This window comes from Ascaphus truei, unplaced genomic scaffold (genome assembly GCF_040206685.1).
Source record: "Ascaphus truei isolate aAscTru1 unplaced genomic scaffold, aAscTru1.hap1 HAP1_SCAFFOLD_395, whole genome shotgun sequence".
Taxonomy (NCBI): Eukaryota; Metazoa; Chordata; class Amphibia; order Anura; family Ascaphidae; genus Ascaphus; species Ascaphus truei.
Window position 1 is genome coordinate 3,170 of NW_027456725.1, and position 21,912 is coordinate 25,081.

The window sequence follows — 21,912 nt, forward strand, 5'->3', positions numbered from 1 at the left end:
TGAGGCGTGAAGTTTAAGCATGGAGGCCATCAGCTCCTGCATGTCCTCCCGTGTCAGGCCTTCGTCTGGTGGAGGGGGAGTTTTGGTGCGGTCGCGCTCCGTTGTTGGCTGCTTAGGCCCGCGTGTGTGTGTGGGGCCAGCGCCATCTTGGCTCTTTGAAGCAGCCTACGAGCTCCGTTGCGACGGGGAGAAGAACCGGGGTGACTCCTTGAGCGCTTGGGCTTTCGGTCTGCCCGTCATTTCAATCGCGGGAGTTGCCTGCAAGGTAATCTGTTGTCTTTTTGTTTTTTTGGGGGGGGGGGAAAGCGCTTATTTAGCTGTTTTTATTCTGGGGTCTGAGGAGCTCCTCTCCTACCCGACCGTCCTCATCGGCGTCCTGGACACGCCCCCAGAGTTACGGTCTTTAGCCATGGCGATACCCTGCAGCTGTGTGAAGTGATGCTCTGCCCCCACCCCCTCCCCCCCCCACAGGTAACCCTCCTCCACAAGCAGAGCACGGAACCCGGTCATGTGACCTACGCCTTCCACTTGGACGGCTTCCTGCGAGATGTCTCCCTCTATATACACGGGGAGGTGAGGGACTTCCATATACAGAACCCCGAAGGTGAGGGAGCGACGCTCTGCGGGTGCCTCTGGCAGGGAAGGGGTTAACGAGGGAGCGGCGCTCTGCGAGTCGCTGGCGGGGAAGGGGTTAACAAGGGAGCAACGCTCTGCAGGTCTCTGGCGGGAAGGGGTATAACGAGGGTGCGACGCTCTGCGTGTCTCTGGCGGGGAAGGAGTATAACGAGGGAGCGACGCTCTGCGGGTCTCTGGCGGGGATGGGTATAATGAGGGAGCGACGCTCTTGCGGGTCTCCGGCAGGGAAGGGGTATAACGAGGGAGCGACGCTCTGCGGGTCTCTGGCAGGGAAAGGGGTATAACGAGGGAGCGACGCTCTGCGGGTCTCGGGGAGGGTATAACGAGGGAGCGACACTCTGCGGGTCTCAGGCAGGGAAGGGTAATAACGAGGGGAGCGACGCTCTGCGGGTCTCTGGCAGGGAAGGGGTTAACGAGGGAGCGGCGCTCTGCGAGTCGCTGGCGGGGAAGGGGTTAACGAGGGAGCAACGCTCTGCAGGTCTCTGGCGGGGAAGGGGTATAACGAAGGTGCGACGCTCTGCGTGTCTCTGGCGGGGAAGGAGTATAACGAGGGAGCGACGCTCTGCGGGTCTCTGGCCGGGGATGGGTATAATGAGGGAGCGACGCTCTGCGGGTCTCCGGCAGGGAAGGGGTATAACGAGGGAGCGACGCTCTGCGGGTCTCTGGCAGGGAAGGGGTATAACGAGGGAGCGACGCTCTGCGGGTCTCGGGAGGGTATAACGAGGGAGCGACACTCTGCGGGTCTCAGGCAGGGAAGGGTATAACGAGGGAGCGACGCTCTGCGGGTCTCTGGCAGGGAAGGGGTTATAACGAGGGAGCGACGCTCTGCGGGTCTCTTGCGGGGAAGGGGATAACGAGGGAGCAACGCTCTGCGGGATCTGGCAGGAAGGGGTATAACGAGGGAGCGACGCTCTGTGGGTCTCTGGGAGGGAAGGGGTATAACGAGGGAGCGACGCTCTGCAGATCTCTGGCAGGGAAGGGGTATAAGGAGGGAGCGACGCTCTGCGGGTCTCTGGCAGGGAAGGGTATAATGAGGGGAGCGACGCACTGCGGGTCTCGGGGAGGGTATAACGAGGGAGCGACACTCTGCGGGTCTCAGGCAGGGAAGGGTATAACGAGGGAGCGACGCTCTGCGGGTCTCTGGCAGGGAAGGGGTATAACGAGGGAGCGACGCTCTGCGGGTCTCTTGCGGGGAAGGGGATAACGAGGGAGCAACGCTCTGCGGGATCTGGCAGGGAAGGGGTATAACGAGGGGAGCGACGCTCTGTGGGTCTCTGGGAGGGAAGGGGTATAACGAGGGAGCGACGCTCTGCAGATCTCTGGCAGGGAAGGGGTATAAGGAGGGAGCGACGCTCTGCGGTCTGCGGCAGGGAAGGGTATAACGAGGGGAGCGACGCTCTGCGGGTCTCTGGCAGGGAAGGGTATAACGAGGGAGCGACGCTCTGCGGGTCTCTGGCAGGGAAGGTGTATAATGAGGGAGCGACGCTCTGCGGGTCTCTGGCAGGGAAGGGGTATAACGAGGGAGCGACGCTCTGCGGGTCTCTTGCGGGGAAGGGGATAACGAGGGAGCAACGCTCTGCGGGATCTGGCAGGGAAGGGGTATAACGAGGGAGCGACGCTCTGTGGGTCTCTGGGAGGGAAGGGGTATAACGAGGGAGCGACGCTCTGCAGATCTCTGGCAGGAAGGGGTATAAGGAGGGAGCGACGCTCTGCGGGTCTCTGGCAGGGAAGGGTATAATGAGGGAGCGACGCTCTGCGGGTCTCGGGGAGGGTATAACGAGGGAGCGACACTCTGCGGGTCTCAGGCAGGGAAGGGTATAACGAGGGAGCGACGCTCTGCGGGTCTCTGGCAGGGAAGGGGTATAACGAGGGAGCGACGCTCTGCGGGTCTCTTGCGGGGAAGGGGATAACGAGGGAGCAACGCTCTGCGGGATCTGGCAGGGAAGGGGTATAACGAGGGAGCGACGCTCTGTGGGTCTCTGGGAGGGAAGGGGTATAACGAGGGAGCGACGCTCTGCAGATCTCTGGCAGGGAAGGGGTATAAGGAGGGGAGCGACGCTCTGCGGGTCTGCGGCAGGGAAGGGTATAACGAGGGGAGCGACGCTCTGCGGGTCTCTGGCAGGGAAGGGTATAACGAGGGAGCGACGCTCTGCGGGTCTCTGGCAGGGAAGGTGTATAATGAGGGAGCGACGCTCTGCGGGTCTCTTGCGGGAAGGGGATAACGAGGGAGCAACGCTCTGCGGGATCTGGCAGGGAAGGGGTATAACGAGGGAGCGACGCTCTGTGGGTCTCTGGGAGGGAAGGGGTATAACGAGGGAGCGACGCTCTGCAGATCTCTGGCAGGGAAGGGGTATAAGGAGGGAGCGACGCTCTGCGGGTCTCTGGCAGGGAAGGGTATAACGAGGGAGCGACGCTCTGCGGGTCTCGGGGAGGGTATAACGAGGGAGCGACACTCTGCGGGTCTCAGGCAGGGAAGGGTATAACGAGGGAGCGACGCTCTGCGGGTCTCTGGCAGGGAAGGGGTATAACGAGGGAGCGACGCTCTGCGGGTCTCTTGCGGGGAAGGGGATAACGAGGGAGCAACGCTCTGCGGGATCTGGCAGGGAAGGGTATAACGAGGGAGCGACGCTCTGCGGGTCTCTGGCAGGGAAGGTGTATAATGAGGGAGCGACGCTCTGCGGGTCTCTGGCAGGGAAGGGTATAACGAGGGAGCGACGCTCTGCGGGTCTCTGGCAGGGGAGGGGTATAACGAGGGAGCGACGCTCTGCGGGTCTCTGGCAGGGGAGGGGTATAACGAGGGAGCGACGCTCTGCGGGTCTCTAGCAGGGAGGGGAATAACGAGGGAGCGATGCTCTGCGGGTCTCTGGCAGGGAAGGGGTATAACGAGGGAGCGACGCTCTGCGGGTCTCTGGCAGGGAAGGGGTATAACGAGGGAGCGACGCTCTGCGGGTCTGGCAGGGAAGGGGTTAAAAGGGAGCGACGCTCTGCGGGTCTCTGGGAGGGAAGGGGTATAACGAGGGAGCGACGCTCTGCGGGTCTGGCAGGGAAGGGGTATAACGAGGGAGCGACGCTCTGCGGGTCTGGCAGGGAAGGGGTTATAACGAGGGAGCGACGCTCTGCGGGTCTGGCAGGGAAGGGGTATAAGAGGGAGCGACGCTCTGCGGGTCTCTGGGAGGGAAGGGGTATAAGTAAGGAGGCAATGGTCTGCTGTACTTTTGGTAGAATTCTCTATGCCCGACTAGGCCGCATGCAAGATGGCTCCCATGACGTCTATGGCAAGTTCAGACGGGTCCCTCTCTCGCCCCCTCTGACCGCGGGGGAGTGGAGAGTCTCCATGACAACCAAAGGACCCACACCCTGCGTGTACAAGGTGAGGGGACCCCTATCAATTAGTGTGTCCGTCCGTCTGCGTCTGTCTGTGTATCTGTCCATCTGGCTGTTTATACATCTAGCTGTCTTTCTGTCTATTGATCTCTCCCCCCCTTCTCTATCTCTTCTCCCCCTCTCTATTTCTCCCGCCCCCTCTGTCTCTCCCTGACCCATTTCTCTCCCCCGCCCCCCCTCTCTCTCTCCCCTGACCCATTTCTCTCCCCCGCCCCCCTCTCTCTCTCCCCCGCCCCCCTCTCTCTCTCCCACGCCCCCTCTCTCTCTCCCCGCGCCCCCTCTCTCTCTCCCCCCGCCCCCTCTCTCTCCCCCCGCCCCCCCTCTCTCCCGCCCCCTCTCTATCCCCCCGCCCCCCTCTCTATCCCCCCGCCTCCTCTCTATCCCCCCCCGCCCCCTCTCTATCCCCCCGCCCCCTCTCTATCCCCACCGCCCCTCTCTCTCCCGCCCCTTCTCTATCTCCCCCGCCCCTCTCTCTCTCTCCCACCCCCTCTCTATCCCCCCGCCCCCTCTCTCTCACTCCCGCCCCCCCTCTCTATCTCCCCCGCCCCTCTCTCTCTCCCGCCCCCTCTCTATCCCCCCGCCCCCTCTCTCTCTCCCGCCCCTCTCTATCCCCCCCGCCCCCTCTCTATCCCCCCCGCCCCCTCTCTATCCCCACCGCCCCTCTCTCTCTCTCCCGCCCCTTCTCTATCTCCCCCGCCCCTCTCTCTCTCTCCCACCCCCTCTCTATCCCCGCGCCCCCCCTCTATCTCTCCCGCCCCCTCTCTATCCCCCCCGCCCCCTCTCTATCCCCCCGCCCCCTCTCTATCCCCCCGCCCCTCTCTATCTCTCCCGCCCCCCTCTCTATCTCCCCCGCCCCTCTCTCTCTCTCCCGCCCCCCTCTCTATTTCCCCCGCCCCTCTCTCTCTCTCCCGCCCCACTCTCTGTCTCCCCGCCCCTCTCTCTCTCTCCCGCCCTCTCTCTATCCCCCCGCCCCCTCTCTATCCCCCCGCCCCCCCTCTATCCCCCCCGCCCCCCCTCTATCTCTCCCGCCCCCTCTCTATCCCCCCGCCCCCTCTCTATCCCCCCGCCCCTCTCTATCTCCCCCGCCCCTCTCTATCTCCCCCGCCCCTCTCTCTCTCTCCCGCCCCTCTCTCTCTCTCCCGCCCCCCTCTCTATCTCCCCCCGCCCCTCTCTCTCTCTCCCGCCCCCCTCTCTATCTCTCCCGCCCCCTCTCTATCCCCCCCGCCCCTCTCTCTCCCGCCCCCGCCCCTCTCTCTCCCGCCCCCTCTCTCTCTCTCCCGCCCCCTCTCTCTCTCTCCCGCCCCCTCTCTCTCTCTCCCGCCCCCCTCTCTCTCTCTCTCCCGCCCCTCTCTCTCTCTCTCCCGCCCCCTCTCTCTCTCTCTCCCGCCCCCTCTCTCTCTCTCCCGCCCCTCTCTATCTCCCCCGCCCCTCCCTCTCTCTCCCGCCCCCTTCTCTATCTCCCCCGCCCCTCTCTCTCTATCCCCCCCGCCCCTCTCTATCCCCCCGCCCCCCTCTATCTCTCAGGCCGTAGCTCTGTTGATTTCCTGTATTATTTTGGGGTTCCTGTGAATGGTTCCCACCCCGGGCTCTTCAAACTCAACAACCAACCGTCGCAGGTATGTAAATTAGGGTAACGGGGGCTTGTGTTCTACCCCCTCTCCTGTGCTCTGCCGCTGACTGTGTGACCTCGGTCACTCCCCTCTCCTGTGCTCTGCCACTGTCTCTCTGTGTGACCTCGGTCACTCCCCCCCCCTCCTGTGCTCTGCCACTGTCCCTCTGTGTGACCCTCGGTCACTCCCCCCCCTCCTGTGCTCTGCCACTGTCTCTCTGTGTGACCTCGTTCACTCCCCCCTCCTGTGCTCTGCCGCTGACTGTGTGACCTCGGTCACTCCCCTCTCCTGTGCTCTGCCACTGTCTCTCTGTGTGACCTCGGTCACTTCCCCCCTCCTGTGCTCTGCCACTGTCTCTCTGTGTGACCTCGTTCACTCCCCCCTCCTGTGCTCCACCACTGTCTCTCTGTGTGACCTCGGTCACTCCCCCCCCCCTCCTATGCTCTGCCGCTGTCTCTCTGTGTGACCTCGGTCACTCCCCACCTCCTGTGCTCTGCCACTGTCTCTCTGTGTGACCTCGGTCACTCCCCTCTCCTGTGCTCTGCCACTGTCTCTCTGTGTGACCTCGGTCACTCCCACCTCCTGTGCTCTGCCACTGTCTCTCTGTGTGACCTCGGTTACTCCCCTCTCCTGTGCTCTGCCGCTGTCTCCCTGTATAACCTCGGTCACTCCTCCCTCTTCCTCTGCTCTGCCACTGTCTCTCTATGTGACCTCGGTCACTCCCCACCTCCTGTGCTCTGCCACTGTCTCTCTGTGTGACCTCGGTCACTCCCCTCTCCTGTGCTCTGCCACTGTCTCTCTATGTGACCTCGGTCATTCATTCTCCTCCTATGCTCTGCCAATGTCTCTCTGTGTGACCTTGGTCACTCCCCCCCCCCCTCCTGTGCTCTGCCACTATCTCTCTGTGTGACCTCGGTCACTCCCCCCCCCCTCCTGTGCTCTGCCACTATCTCTCTGTGTGACCTCGGTCACTCCCCCCCCCCCCCTCCTGTGCTCTGCCACTATCTCTCTGTGTGACCTCGGTCACTCCCCCCCCCCCTCCTGTGCTCTGCCGCTGTCTCTCTGTGTGAACTCGGTCACTCCCCCCCTCCTGTGCTCTGCCGCTGACCTTTCCTTGTGACCTTGCGCAGGAAGCGCCGCCATCTTGGTCGTCGATGTCGTCGGCCTCCCTATCTCTGCCCACCTGGATCATGTGACCCTGACCCCGGCCAATGGGGAGCCGCTGAAGGTGGAGCTGGAACCCGCCAATCGGACGGGGCTCCTGGTGGCGCGGGTGGGGCGGGTCCCCGGCGGGGGGTTCAGTATCGGGGTCAGCGGCGATGATGGAATGGGGTCAGCACTGCACAGAGAGGCCCCGCAGCGCGGCGCGGCAGTGGAGTGCATGGCTGAGGTATCCTGTGCTAATCTCACTGCCCCCTGTGCTAATCTCACTGCCCCCTGTGCTAATCTCACTGCCCCCTGTGCTAATCTCACTGCCCCCTGTGCTAATCTCACTGCCCCCTGTGCTAATCTCACTGCCCCCTGTGCTAATCTCACTGCCCCCTGTGCTAATCTCACTGCCCCCTGTGCTAATCTCTCTGCCCCCTGTGCTAATCTCTCTGCCCCCTGTGCTAATCTCTCTGCCCCCTGTGCTAATCTCTCTGCCCCCTGTGCTAATCTCTCTGCCCCCTGTGCTAATCTCTCTGCCCCCTGTGCTAATCTCTCTGCCCCTGTGCTAATCTCTCTGCCCCCTGTGCTAATCTCTCTGCCCCCTGTGCTAATCTCTCTGGCCCCTGTGCTAATCCCTCTGCCCCTGTGCTAATCTCTCTGCCCCTGTGCTAATCTCTCTGCCCCCTGTGCTAATCTCTCTGCCCCCCTGTGCTAATCTCTCTGCCCCCTGTGCTAATCTCTCTGGCCCCTGTGCTAATCCCTCTGCCCCCTGTGCTAATCTCTCTGCCCTGTGCTAATCTCTCTGCCCCCTGTGCTAATCTCTCTGCCCCCTGTGCTAATCTCTCTGCCCCCTGTGCTAATCTCTCTGCCCCCTGTGCTAATCTCTCTGTGCTAACCTCTGGGCGCCCTGCGCTAACCTCTGGGCGCCCTGCGCTAATTTCACACTGATATAGAGGCAACTAACTTTACTACACGTTACGCTGATGTACAGTACACTATCGTTACTACACGTTACGCTGATGTACAGTACACTATCGTTACTACACGTTACGCTGATGTACAGTACACTATCGTTACTACACGTTACGCTGATGTACAGTACACTATCGTTACTACACGTTACGCTGATGTACAGTACACTATCGTTACTACACGTTACGCTGATGTACAGTACACTATCGTTACTACACGTTACGCTGATGTACAGTACACTATCGTTACTACACGTTACGCTGATGTACAGTACACTATCGTTACTACACGTTACGCTGATGTACAGTACACTATCGTTACTACACGTTACGCTGATGTACAGTACACTATCGTTACTACACGTTACGCTGATGTACAGTACACTAACTTTACTACACGTTACGCTGATGTACAGTACACTCGTTACTACACGTTACGCTGATGTACAGTACACTATCGTTACTACACGTTACGCTGATGTACAGTACACTATCGTTACTACACGTTACGCTGATGTACAGTACACTATCGTTACTACACGTTACGCTGATGTACAGTACACTATCGTTACTACACGTTACGCTGATGTACAGTACACTATCGTTACTACACGTTACGCTGATGTACAGTACACTATCGTTACTACACGTTACGCGGATGTACAGTACACTATCGTTACTACACGTTACGCTGATGTACAGTACACTATCGTTACTACACGTTACGCTGATGTACAGTACACTATCGTTACTACACGTTACGCGGATGTACAGTACACTATCGTTACTACACGTTACGCTGATGTACAGTACACTATCGTTACTACACGTTGCGCTGATATACAGTACACTATCGTTACTACACGTTGCGCTGATGTACAGTACACTATCGTTACTACACGTTACGCTGATGTACAGTACACTATCGTTACTACACGTTACGCTGATGTACAGTACACTATCGTTACTACACGTTACGCTGATGTACAGTACACTATCGTTACTACACGTTGCGCTGATGTACAGTACACTATCGTTACTACACGTTACGCTGATGTACAGTACACTATCGTTACTACACGTTGCGCTGATGTACAGTACACTATCGTTACTACACGTTACGCTGATGTACAGTACACTATCGTTACTACACGTTACGCTGATGTACAGTACACTATCGTTACTACACGTTACGCTGATGTACAGTACACTATCGTTACTACACGTTACGCTGATGTACAGTACACTATCGTTACTACACGTTACGCTGATGTACAGTACACTATCGTTACTACACGTTACGCTGATGTACAGTACACTATCGTTACTACACGTTACGCTGATGTACAGTACACTATCGTTACTACACGTTACGCTGATGTACAGTACACTATCGTTACTACACGTTACGCTGATGTACAGCAGACTATCGTTACTACACGTTACGCTGATGTACAGTACACTATCGTTACTACACGTTACGCTGATATACAGTACACTATCGTTACTACACGTTACGCTGATATACAGTACACTATCGTTACTACACGTTACGCTGATATACAGTACACTATCGTTACTACACGTTACGCTGATATACAGTACACTATCGTTACTACACGTTACGCTGATGTACAGTACACTATCGTTACTACACGGGATGTCACGGGGACCCGGTAATTACACCTTTTTACCGGGATCATATCTTTGAGCAAAACAAGTTAGTAGAATAAATTGTCATTTATTCCATAGTAACAGATGTACACACAGTGGATTACAAAATACACGATAAAACACACTTACTGGGGGTCAGGGCTACCAAGCAGAAACAAAGGCTTTAGGTTGACCGGGACTTGGCCCGAAATGTCCTGGAACTCAAATCGGCATCAAGTGCCACCTCCCTCTGCCTTCCGGAGAAGCTGAAATCCCTTGACCGGGAGCAAGTCCCAACCATCCTGGAACGGTTTTTCAGGCTTGCCATCCCAGCCTCGACCGCTACGTTCCATTCCCAGAACGTGGCCCCAAAAAGTGCGACTTGAAATTTCTGAAGCTCTGAGCATTGTCACGGGTGGACCAGGTACTTACACCTTCACATCGGGATCGTATCACTGAGCAAAGCCGATAAGTAAAATAAATTGTGATTTATTCCGCAGAAACAGGCAAACGCACGTTGGATTACAATAGGCAGAAGAAAATACACTTGCCGGGGGTTTGGGGTTGAAAAACTAACATTCCTGATTTGAAACAAAGTCTTTAAATAGAACAGGACAGTGATACACAGCACACACTGGACAGCAAGAGAATTTTTTGCAGGGGCTAAGGAGAACCCAATTCCTCCAATATAAGTATATAAGTAACACAATAGCCCAGCACACACTGTCTATAGATAATAGAACAAATGAAAGGGATAATGCCAAAAGAAATGAAATGAGATTTAATGTGTAACACAAACCACCATAAGCAGAACCACATACCCTACATCAAACAACGATAACACACAATAATAAAAACATATAACAGGCAAAACCAGAAGGAGTAATGAAGGGGGGAGGGGGCAGAGAATAGGGTACGTGAGCACAGATACAATATAGGGTCAAGACACCACATAGGTGGGTACAAAAAATGGGGAAGCAGCAGGGGGGCAACGTTTCAGGGAACACCCCTTCGTCAGGCCCGTTCCCCCTCTCTCCAATGAAACAGAGGGGTACTTAACTGTCCCCCAGACCCACAATAATAACGTCAAGTCCCAAAAGGAGACTAAACAACCCCCACACAAATAGTATAATAAAGTGCAAATGAATAACCAATATGGTATGTGAAATTGCAAAATCAAACAGAGCAGGATAAATGATGTGAGGCAAAAATGCAAACCACAGTCAGTCTAGTGGAACTCAGCAGTCCTGCTCCTGTCAAAAGCTGGGGGCGTCTGTCTTTAAATAGTCAGTGGGTGGACCAGGATTTAGCCCGAAAAGTCCTGCAGCTCAAATTGGCCGGAGCCCCGAGCAGCTCCCGCACTTTCCACTCCCAATGGTGCTGAAAGTCTGACAGAATATCTGGCTCCCGACTTGAGCCGCTGTCTGCTGGAAATGGAGCTGAAAGTCTGGCTTAGACAATATCTGGCTCCCGACTTCAGCCGCTGTCCGCTGGAAATGGTGCTGAAAGTCTGACTTAGACAATATCTGGCTCCCGACTTCAGCCGCTGTCCGCTGGAAATGGTGCTGAAAGTCTGGCTTAGACAATATCTGGCTCCCGACTTCAGCCGCTATCCGCTGGAAATGGTGCTGAAAGTCTGGCTTAGACCATATCTGACTCCCGACTTCAGCCGCTGCCCGCTGGAAATGGAGCTGAAAGTCTGGCTTAGACAATATCTGGCTCCCGACTTCAGCCGCTGTCCGCTGGAAATGGAGCTGAAAGTCTGGCTTAGACAATATCTGGCTCCCGACTTCAGCCGCTGTCCGCTGGAAATGGTGCTGAAAGTCTGATTTAGACAATATCTGGCTCCCGACTTCAGCCGCTGTCCGCTGGAAATGGAGCTGAGAGTGGGACTTAGAAACTTTTCTGCTTAAAGTCCTGTTGCTGTTTCCTGGCTGTCTCCGCAAAGACTTCTTTGGGTCGGTCGACCCCCTCCGTGAAGGTTGCACACTTCGGACCTTGGAATCACAGACCGGATCAGGTGTTCTGATCTCATCTCTGGGGGCTGGCAACGGACCTTCTTATCACTTTCACCAAATCAGTCCCGCAGTATTACAGCCAACCCGGAACGTGGGATCTTTTGCCGCTAGCCATTCACATGCTTGCCAGTCCTGTGAAGCCGGGCATCTCTGGCTTCAGCATGGCACAGGGGCATGTACGAAAATCGCCATCTTGCCCACTTGTCATGCAAAGCCCCCGCAGGGCTCGGGTGCCTGTTTGTCTAGGGAGGAGACTGCTGGCCAGGATGGCTTGCAATCCACCCAGGACACGGACACTTAACACAGCCATCCTGTTTAGATGGCTTTCGCACCTCTGCCAGCATGTGTGACTTTGATCTAAGGACTCAGAATCAGACTTGATGGCTCCACACCCTGGTAGCCATAAGCCCCCCCCTTCCCTCCCCCTCTGAGTGTTGCAGGACAAAGACCCAACTTATGTTACAGTGAGAAAGTATATAACATTTTAAACCATACCAGCTTTAATAACCTATAGTTTTCTATTCTTCTTTTTTTAAATTGTGCTAGAGAGAGAGAGAACTGTAAGTGTTTTCCCCCACTAGCCATATCTCCGACACTCAATAAATAAACTTCTTATTTTAATAAAAACCTGCTCAGCCTTATACATGGCTGGAGCACCCCTGAACACCTATACCAGAGGCAGGCAAACATTCTAAAATGCTTGGCATACTTTATTAGAAATCCCCGAAGTCGTTTTGGTGTGAGGGATAGAGGGAGAACTAAACTGCCTGTCCCCACCAGCCATATGTACTCTGCAAATGTAGACTTTTTCTTTATTCTAATAAAAAAAACTCCTCCGCCTTATACCTGGCTGGAGCACTCCCCTGAATCCCTATACTGGATTCAGGGTACCTGGGCATCCCCCCTTTATACTAGGGACCCTGTGTATGTTGCAGGGATACATTAACCCCTTCATGCCCCATTTACCTTTCCACTTTGTGCTGCAGCAGGACATCCTGGCGGTGAGTCGCAAGAACGTTTTCAGGGTAGGAGTTTGCCCGGAGCAATGTGCTTTGATATATCCGAGAATCTTACTTGATTCCCAGATACATCTTTTGGGGTATCCTGAACTTTGGAACCCCGATACATAGACACATTCTGTAAAGACTTTCTCCTTCAAACCCACTCTGAAACTTACAGCTTAGAAATCTCCCGGCCCCAGCACCCCGAGAAAGGCACAAACACAAAATATCCTTTAATGTTTCATCATTTGCACACAGTCACAGGAATGCATTCCCGGTCCAAGAGCTGACACTCTAGGACCTCAACACACAGCTCAGGGGCAATCAAGTGGGCTTAACCTTTATTAGTCTGGTTACCCCCCTCACCGTTGCAAGCATCTTGTGGTGATTTCGAATTTGCCGCTGCTGTTCTCGCGCTTAGAATCTCATCACCGGATTGGCTGAGGGTTCTTATAGTATGTCAGAGTTCATTCATGAAATACTACAGCCAATCCGAACGTGGGAAGAATCCTACCAGCCAATCAGAGCGCTGCCAGTCTATCTAAGCCGGGCAAGCGTGGATTCGGATTCTGATAAGGGCATGCGCCAACCTGGCACCTCGGCCACTTGTCAGACAGAAGCCACCCGCTGAGTTAGGCTCCTCACAGTCCGGGTTGGGGCAAATCGTAGTCTGATGACTTCCATTCATCCCAGGACGATAGTACTTGAGGCTAACTCCGCTGCCCAAATGACTTTCACACCTTGGCAACCTCTGAGACTTTCATGTCCGGGACCCAAGCAGACTTGATGGCACCAGGCTTGGTAACCACATGGTCTCCCGGAACCACAGACCTGGAAGTCCCCAGCTCATATTACTGTGCACAAGCATTTATACACTTTAAACATACACTGTTATACTGTCTAAGTCTTTTTGTTATGAGGGATAGACTGAGAATCTTTACTTTTATTCCCACTAGCCATATCCCCCACACACTGCAAACCTGACTTGGCTTTTAAATCACCTCACAACCTTATGTATAGCTTGAGCACCCCCAGAACCCCTATACCAGGTTCTTGGTGATCAGGGAATTAACTGGGCTTCATCCCCCCTTATACGGACCCTTTTACCGTTCTGGGGATACCTTGCACACCTATACCCCATTTACCTTTCTGGTCTGTGCTGAAGCAGGGAATCCTGGCGGTGAGTCGCGAAAGCATTTTCAGGCCAGGATTTTGACCAGAGTGATGTGCCTCTATGTATCCGGGATTCCGACCTGATTCCCGGGTACATTTTTGGGGTATCCAGCAACTCTGGACCCCGACTACCTAGGCACAATCTGACAAGACTTTCTCCGCAAACCCCACCCTGAAACTCATAGCCCAGCAATCCCTGCTCGCTGGCAGACCTGGAAAGGTAAAACACAGAAAATTCTTAATTGTAGCATAATTTTGTACAATGCATAGACAATCACTGGGCTCAAGAGCTGACACTCCCGAACCCCAATACATGGATCAGGGGTAACCAAGTGGGGTTAACCTTTATTATTGAGCCTGGTTACCCCCTCACTATCACACACGGTTACACTGATATACAGTACACTATTACTACACGTTTACACTGATATACAGTACACTAACATTACTACACGGTTACACTGATATACAGTACTCTAACATTACTACACGGTTACACTGATATGCAGTACTATAGCATTACTACATGTTACACTGTACACTAACTTTATTACATGGTTACACTGATATACAGAACATTTACTTTACTACACGGTTACACTGATATACAGTACACTTACATTACTACACGTTACACTGATATACAGTACTCTAACATTACTACACGTTACACTGATATACAGTACACTTATATTACTACACATTACACTGATATACAGTACACTTACATTACTACACGGTTACACTGATATACAGTACACTTACATTACTACACGTTACACTGATATACAGTACTCTAACATTACTACACGTTACACTGATATACAGTACTCTAACATTACTACACGTTACACTGATATACAGTACTCTAACATTACTACACGTTACACTGATATACAGTACTCTAACATTACTACACGTTAAACTGATATACAGTACTCTAACATTACTACACGTTAAACTGATATACAGTACTCTAACATTACTACACGTTAAACTGATATACAGTACTCTAACATTACTACACGTTACACTGATATACAGTACACTTGCATTACTACACGGTTACACTGATATACAGTACTCTAACATTACTACATGTTACACTGATATAGAGGGAACTAACTTTACTACACGTTACACTGATATACAGTACTCTAACGTTACTACACGTTACACTGATATACAGTACTCTAACGTTACTACATGTTACACTGATATAGAGGGAACTAACTTTACTACACGGTTACACTGTACACTAACATTACTACACGTTACACTGATATACAGTACACTTACTTTATGACACTGTTGCACTCTTATGGATTTACTATACATATACACACCAGTACTCTTTGCTAATCACTCCATACCCTGCAGATAGTTAGCGAGTCTCCGGTGACCCCGGGCCGCGCACACCGGGCATCGGTCAGGATCACTAATTATGGTGCGTCCCACTGCTATTCCATCACCCTGAGTAACGACAGAGTCTTCGTCATGAACAGCACTATACCCAGGTACTCCCCGTGCCCCCTGTCACTCCCTGTGCCTCCTGTCACTCCCTGTGCCCCCTGTCACTCCCTGTGCCCCCTGACGCTCCCCGTGCCCACCGTCGCTCCCCGTGCCCCCTGTCGCTCCCCGTGCCCCCGTCACTCCCTGTGGTGCCCCCCGTCACTCCCTGTGCCCCCCGTCGCTCCCTGTGCCCCCTGTCGCTCCCTCTCACTCCCTGTCCCCCTGTCACTCCCTGTGCCCCGTCACTCCCTGTGCCCCGTCACTCCCTGTGCCCCGTCACTCCCTGTGCCCCGTCACTCCCTGTGCCCCGTCACTCCCTGTGCCCCGTCACTCCCTGTGCCCCGTCACTCCCTGTGCCCCGTCACTCCCTGTGCCCCGTCACTCCCTGTGCCCCGACACTCCCTGTGCCCCGTCACTCCCTGTGCCCCGTCACTCCCTGTGCCCCGTCACTCCCTGTGCCCCGTCACTCCCTGTGCCCCCTGTGCCCCGTCACTCCCTGTGCCCCCTGTCACTCTCACTCCCTGTCCCCCCTGTCACTCTCACTCCCTGTGCCCCCTGTCACTCTCACTCCCTGTGCCCCTGTCACTCTCACTCCCTGTGGCCCCTGTCGCTCCCTCTCGCTCCCTCTCACTCCCTGTCCCCCCTGTCACTCCCTGTCCCCCCTGTCACTCCCTGTCCCCTGTGCCCCATCACTCCCTGTCCCCCCTGTGCCGCGTCACTCCGTGCCCCCTGTGCCCCGTCACTCCCTGTGCCCCCTGTGCCCGTCACTCCCTGTGCCCCGTCACTCCCTGTGCCCCCTGTGCCCCTTCACTCCCTGTGCCCCTTCACTCCCTGTGCCCCTTCACTCCCTGTGCCCCTTCACTCCCTGTGCCCCTTCACTCCCTGTGCCCCGTCACTCCCTGTGCCCCGTCACTCCCTGTGCCCCGTCACTCCCTGTGCCCCGTCACTCCCTGTGCCCCGTCACTCCCTGTGCCCCGTCACTCCCTGTGCCCCGTCACTCCCTGTGCCCCGTCACTCCCTGTGCCCCCTGTCACTCCCTGTGCCCCCTGTCACTCACTCCCTGTGCCCCCTGTCACACTCACTCCCTGTGCCCCCTGTCACACTCACTCCCTGTGCCCCCTGTCACACGCACTCCCTGTGCCCCCTGTCACACTCACTCCCTGTGCCCCCTGTCACACTCACTCCCTGTGCCCCCTTTCACTCTCACTCCCTGTGCCCCCTGTCACTCTCACTCCCCCCTGTCACTCTCACTCCCTGTGGCCCCTGTCACTCACTCCCTGTGCCCCCTGTCACTCACTCCCTGTGTCCCCTGTCACTCTCACTCCCTGTGCCCCCTGTCACTCTCACTCCCTGTGCCCCCTATCACTCTCACTCCCTGTGCCCCCTATCACTCTCACTCCCTGTGCCCCCTGTCACCCTCATTCCCTGTGCCCCCTGTCACCCTCACTCCCTGTGCCCCCTGTCACCCTCACTCCCTGTGCCCCATGTCACTCCCTGTGCCCCCTGTCACTCCCTGTGCCCCCTGTCACTCCCTGTCCCTGTTCCCGCTGCTTCATTACACCGCTGTGCCCCCTGTCACTCTCACTCCCTGTGCCCCCTGTCACCCTCACTCCCTGTGCCCTCTGTCACTCTCACTCCCTGTGCCCCCTGTCACTCTCAATCCCTGTGCCCCCTGTCACTCTCACTCCCTGTGCCCCCTGTCAATCTCACTCCCTGTGCCCCCTGTCACTCTCACTCCCTGTGCCCCCTGTCACTCTCACTCCCTGTGCCCCCTGTCACTCTCACTCCCTGTGCCCCCTGTCACTCTCACTCCCTGTGCCCCCTGTCACTCTCACTCCCTGTGCCCCCTGTCACTCTCACTCCCTGTGCCCCCTGTCACTCTCACTCCCTGTGCCCCCTGTCACCCTCACTCCCTGTGCCCCCTGTCACTCTCACTCCCTGTGCCCCCTGTCACTCTCACTCCCTGTGCCCTCTGTCACTCTCACTCCCTGTGCCCTCTGTCACTCTCACTCCCTGTGCCCCCTGTCACCCTCACTCCCTGTGCCCACTGTCACCCTCACTCCCTGTGCCCACTGTCACCCTCACTCCCTGTGCCCCCTGTCACCCTCACTCCCTGTCACCCTCACTCCCTGTGCCCCCTGTCACCCTCACTCCCTGTGCCCCCTGTCACTCTCACTCCCTGTGCCCCCTGTCACTCTCACTCCCTGTGCCCCCTGTCACTCTCACTCCCTGTGCCCCCTGTCACTCTCACTCCCTGTGCCCCCTGTCACTCTCACTCCCTGTGCCCCCTGTCACTCTCACTCCCTGTGCCCCCTGTCACTCTCACTCCCTGTGCCCCCTGTCACTCTCACTCCCTGTGCCCCCTGTCACTCTCACTCCCTGTGCCCCCTGTCACTCTCACTCCCTGTGCCCCCTGTCACTCTCACTCCCTGTGCCCCCTGTCACTCTCACTCCCTGTGCCCCCTGTCATTCTCACTCCCTGTGCCCCCTGTCACTCCCTGTCCCTGTGCCCCCTGTCACTCTCACTCCCTGTGCCCCCTGTCACCCTCACTCCCTGTGCCCCCTGTCACTCTCACTCCCTGTGCCCCCTGTCACTCTCACTCCCTGTGCCCCCTGTCACTCCCTGTGCCCCCTGTCACTCTCACTCCCTGTGCCCCCTGTCACTCCCTGTGCCCCCTATCACTCCCTGTGCCCCCTGTCACTCCATGTCCCTGTTCCCGCTGCTTCGTCACACCCCTGTGCCCCCTGTCACTCTCACTCCCTGTGCCCCCTGTCACTCCCTGTGCCCTCTGTCACTCCCTGTGCCCTCTGTCACTCCCTGTGCCCTCTGTCACTCCTGTGCCCTCTGTCACTCCTGTGCCCCCTGTCACTCCCTGTGCCCCCTGTCACTCCCTGTGCCCCCTGTCACTTCCTGTGCCCCCTGTCACTCCCTGTGCCCCCTGTCACTCCCTGTGCCCCCTGTCACTCCCTGTGCCCCCTGTCACTCCCTGTCCCTGTTCCCGCTGCTTCGTCACACCCCTGTGCCCCCTGTCACTCACTCCCTGTGCCCCCTGTCACTCACTCCCTGTGCCCCCTGTCACTCCCTGTCCCTGTTTTCGCTGCTTCGTCACACCCCTGTGCCCCCTGTCACTCCTGTGCCCCCTGTCACTCTCACTCCCTGTCCCTGTTCCCGCTGCTTCGTCACACCCCTGTGCCCCCTCTGACAACCTGTTACCTGTGCCCTGGCTGCAGGATGCTGATTGGTCAGAAGGAGACGCAGGAGGCGGAGTTCTGGATGCAGGTCCCCGGTGACACCGTGCCCAGTACAGTTATCACAGTGATGGCGCAGGCTACGAGCTGCGAGGAGACGCCATCTTGTTTCGCTCTCCTGCCTCTGATAGTGATGGCGAAACCTGAGGTAATTCAGCGGTGGAGCTGGACTCCCCCGTGTGTATATATAATATAAGTATATACCCACACGCAGTAATCAACACATTTATATCATGATCATTAACTTTACTACATGTTAATTACATGTGCACTACCTTTACTATAAGTTTACTATACGTGTACTCACTTTAGTACAGTTACTACATGTTTACTATACGTTTGCTCACTTTAGTATAGTTACTACATGTTTACTATGCGTTTGCTCACTTTAGTTTAATTACTACATGTTTACTACATATGTATGCACTTTAGTGCCGTTACTATATGTCTACTCACGGTAGCACCGTTACTACATGTTTACTATACATTTACTCACTTTAGTTAGTGAATGTTTACTTTAGTTAGTAAATGTTTACTGTTTGCTCACTTTAGTACAGTTACTACATTTTTCTCACTTTAGTACAGTTACTACATGCTGACTGTGTTTACTCACTTTAGTAGCGTTACTACATGTTTACTATATATCTATTCACTTTAGTACAGTTACTATATGTTTGCTCACTTTAGTAAAGTTACTACATGTTTACTATATTTTTGCTCACTTTATTAGTTACTACATGTTTACTATATGTTTGCTCACTTTAGTACAGTTACTACATGTTTACGGCGTGTTTACTCACTTTAGTACAGTTACTACATGTTTACTATATTTTTGCTCACTTTAGTACAGTTACTGCATGTCTACCATATGTTTACTGACTTTAGTAGTTACCACATGTTTACTATATGTTTAGTTCTTGTAATATATTGCAAAAGTTACCATTGTCTTTCTTTCCTTCTCCTCTCTCCCCTACCTTCCTTTCCTCCCTCCTCCCTCACCTCTCTCTGCTTTACCTCTTGCTCTCTCCCCTCTCTGGCCCTCACTCTCTCCCCTCACCCCCGCCCTCCTCTCATTTCTTCTCCCGGCTATTTCCCTCACCTCCCCCCATTCCCTATTCTTCCCCACCTCTTCTCTCCCCCCACTCCCTCCCTCATTTCTCATCCCTCTACCTCCCTTATTTCTCCCCACTCCCTCCTCCCTCCTCCCTATTTCCCTCTCCTCCCATTTTCCCCTCTCTACCACTTACCTTTCTCCCCTCTCTCCCTACCTTCTTCCTCTCTCCACCTCCCTTTCTCCTCCTCTCTCCCCCTCACCTTTTCCCTATCCTTCCTCTCTCCCCCTCACCTTTTCCCTATCCTTCCTCTCTCCCCCTCCCCTTTTCCCTATCCTTCCTCTCTCCCTCTCACCTTTTCCCTATCATTTCTCTCTCCCTCTCGTCCCCCTTTTTCCTCTTTCCCTCTCCTTCCCTTCCTTCTCTCCTCCTTCCCTTCCTCCTCCCTCCCCATCCTTCATTTCCCTCATCCCTTCCTCCATGTCCCCCCTCCTTTCCTCCTCTCCATCTACCTCCTTATTCCCCCTCGCTTCCTCCTTTCTTTCATTAACCTCCTCCTCTCTCACCCCTCCCTTCCTCTTCTCACCCCTTCCTCTTCTCCCCCACCTTCCTCCTATCTCCCATCTCTACCTCCTCTCTCCCCCCTCCTCTTTCCCCCCTCCCTTCCATCCCTCTCCTCCCTCCCCCTTCCCTTCCTCCTCTCTCTCCCTGCCTCCACCTTTGCTCTCCCCCTTTTTCTTCTCCCGCCTATTTCCCTCTCCTTCACCTCCATTCCCTATTCTTCCCCCTTCCTCTCCTGCCCCCCTCTCCCTCTCCTCAGCTCTCTGAGGTCTCACCCCTTCGCTCCCCTTCTTGCTCCCTCCTCTCTCTCTCTGGCTCTTGCCCCCTCGCCCTGCCCCCCCGGCTGTGTCAGGGCCACACTTGGAGTTCCCTCCTCCGTGTCTCGGACCCTGACGGTGTTCGGTCCGCCCGTGTCCTCTCCGGTTCTGGTTCTGTCTCTCACGGGCCGGACGGGACCTCAGAACGGATCCTGTACACATCCAACTGCTGCAACCCCCAAGCTGAGCTCCTCCTCACCAACTATAGGGGGGCAACGGGGCACTGCCAGCTAACAGCCCCGTCCACGGCCCCCCAGCTGAGGCACAGTGGGGCCTGGGTGCTGCTCCTCAGTATAATATGTGCATTGATGTCTCAGTGACGCCCCTCAGAATATACAGGGGATCCCTTCTCTCTCTCTATACTCATTTCAACCTTGTCTCGTTCTTCTTCTCTTTCCCCCTCTCTTTCTTTCTCTCCCTGTCTCCGTTCTCCTCTCACTCTATCCCCCCCCTTCGCTCTCTTCACTCAGTGCCCCATCTCTATCTCTCCCTTCCTCTCTCTCCTCCACTCTGTGTTCCTCTCCTCCTTCCCTCTACCCTCTCTCCTCCCTCCTCCCTCCTCCTTCCTCCTTCCTCTACCCTCCATCTTTCTCTCTCGCTCTGTTCTCCTCTCACTCTATCCCCCTTTGCTCTTTTCACTCATTGCCCCATCTCTATCTCCCTTCCTCTCTCCTCCACTCTGTGTGCCTCTCCTCCTTCTCTCCCCCTATCCCTAACCCGTCACCCCTCCATCTCTTTCCCTAGCCCTCCAGCTCTTTCTTTCTCTCTCCCCCACTCTCTCTGTCTGTCCCTCTCTCTCTCTTTCCCCCATCCTCTCTTTGTCCACCCTCCCCCCCCTCTCTCGGTTACCAGGCTGCCATTTCTTGGCCTGCTCCATGTGTTGAAGTCCCAGAGAAGATGCCCAAACTTCAGAGATTGGTTAAAGAGACACGGGGAGACCCGCGCTGCCGAAATCTCACGTACAATACGTGTGTATACTGCGTGTGCATAATAAATGATGTGAAAACAATATATACCTCGCTCTCCCCTGGTGACCCTAAAAATATGTGTGTATATATATAAATACACTGGACTTTGAGGTTGTAAATATTAAACGAGTGAGATGACCCCGTATCCAAAGACGTAGTTACTGCCGAAAGTTTGGTCATTGCCTTGATGGAACACAGAATTGGCGCCCGCTGCACCTTCAGTGAAACACTAAAGGAAGCTTCACGAAGGGAAGATATGTAGAAGACAAGAAACTATCCTAAAAGACGGAGGGGAGAAGATCAAAGAAGCCCCCCCCCCCCTTCCACGCGCACTCCGCCATTAATGATAATATCACGAGACACGAAAAGAAGTGTGCGCTGTCCCAACCAAAATCCCTCTCTGTGATCAGCGCGGTTAAACTGGAACATTTAACAAAACAAAGGAAGCGCAAAAAGAGGAAAAAAAACATCAGTCAAAATGAATTTAAAAAAAACTTTATAAATTGACTCATTGACATACTAAAAATCACATTAAAAAATACATGACGCAATGCGTGGATCCCTGTAGACGCAATAACCCACGCAGTGTAAGCATTAATGGGGGGAGGGGTTCCCAAGTCACAAACCCACAGAACTACAGGTGGACTTGTTCAGGGTA

The 21,912-nt window shown here is 55.0% G+C and overlaps 1 protein-coding gene across 1 annotated transcript; it reads left to right on the forward strand.

The window, feature by feature from the left end:
* The first annotated feature begins 318 nt into the window (after positions 1 to 318).
* LOC142483927 (von Willebrand factor A domain-containing protein 7-like) lies at positions 319 to 21,295 on the forward strand. The gene is given in 8 exon segments (XM_075583850.1): positions 319 to 604; positions 3,879 to 3,983; positions 3,986 to 4,006; positions 5,545 to 5,629; positions 6,765 to 7,020; positions 14,976 to 15,112; positions 18,339 to 18,504; positions 20,229 to 21,295. Coding segments are annotated over 8 exon segments (1,314 nt in total). The 5' UTR covers positions 319 to 438; the 3' UTR covers positions 20,607 to 21,295.
* The last annotated feature ends 617 nt before the right edge of the window (positions 21,296 to 21,912 follow it).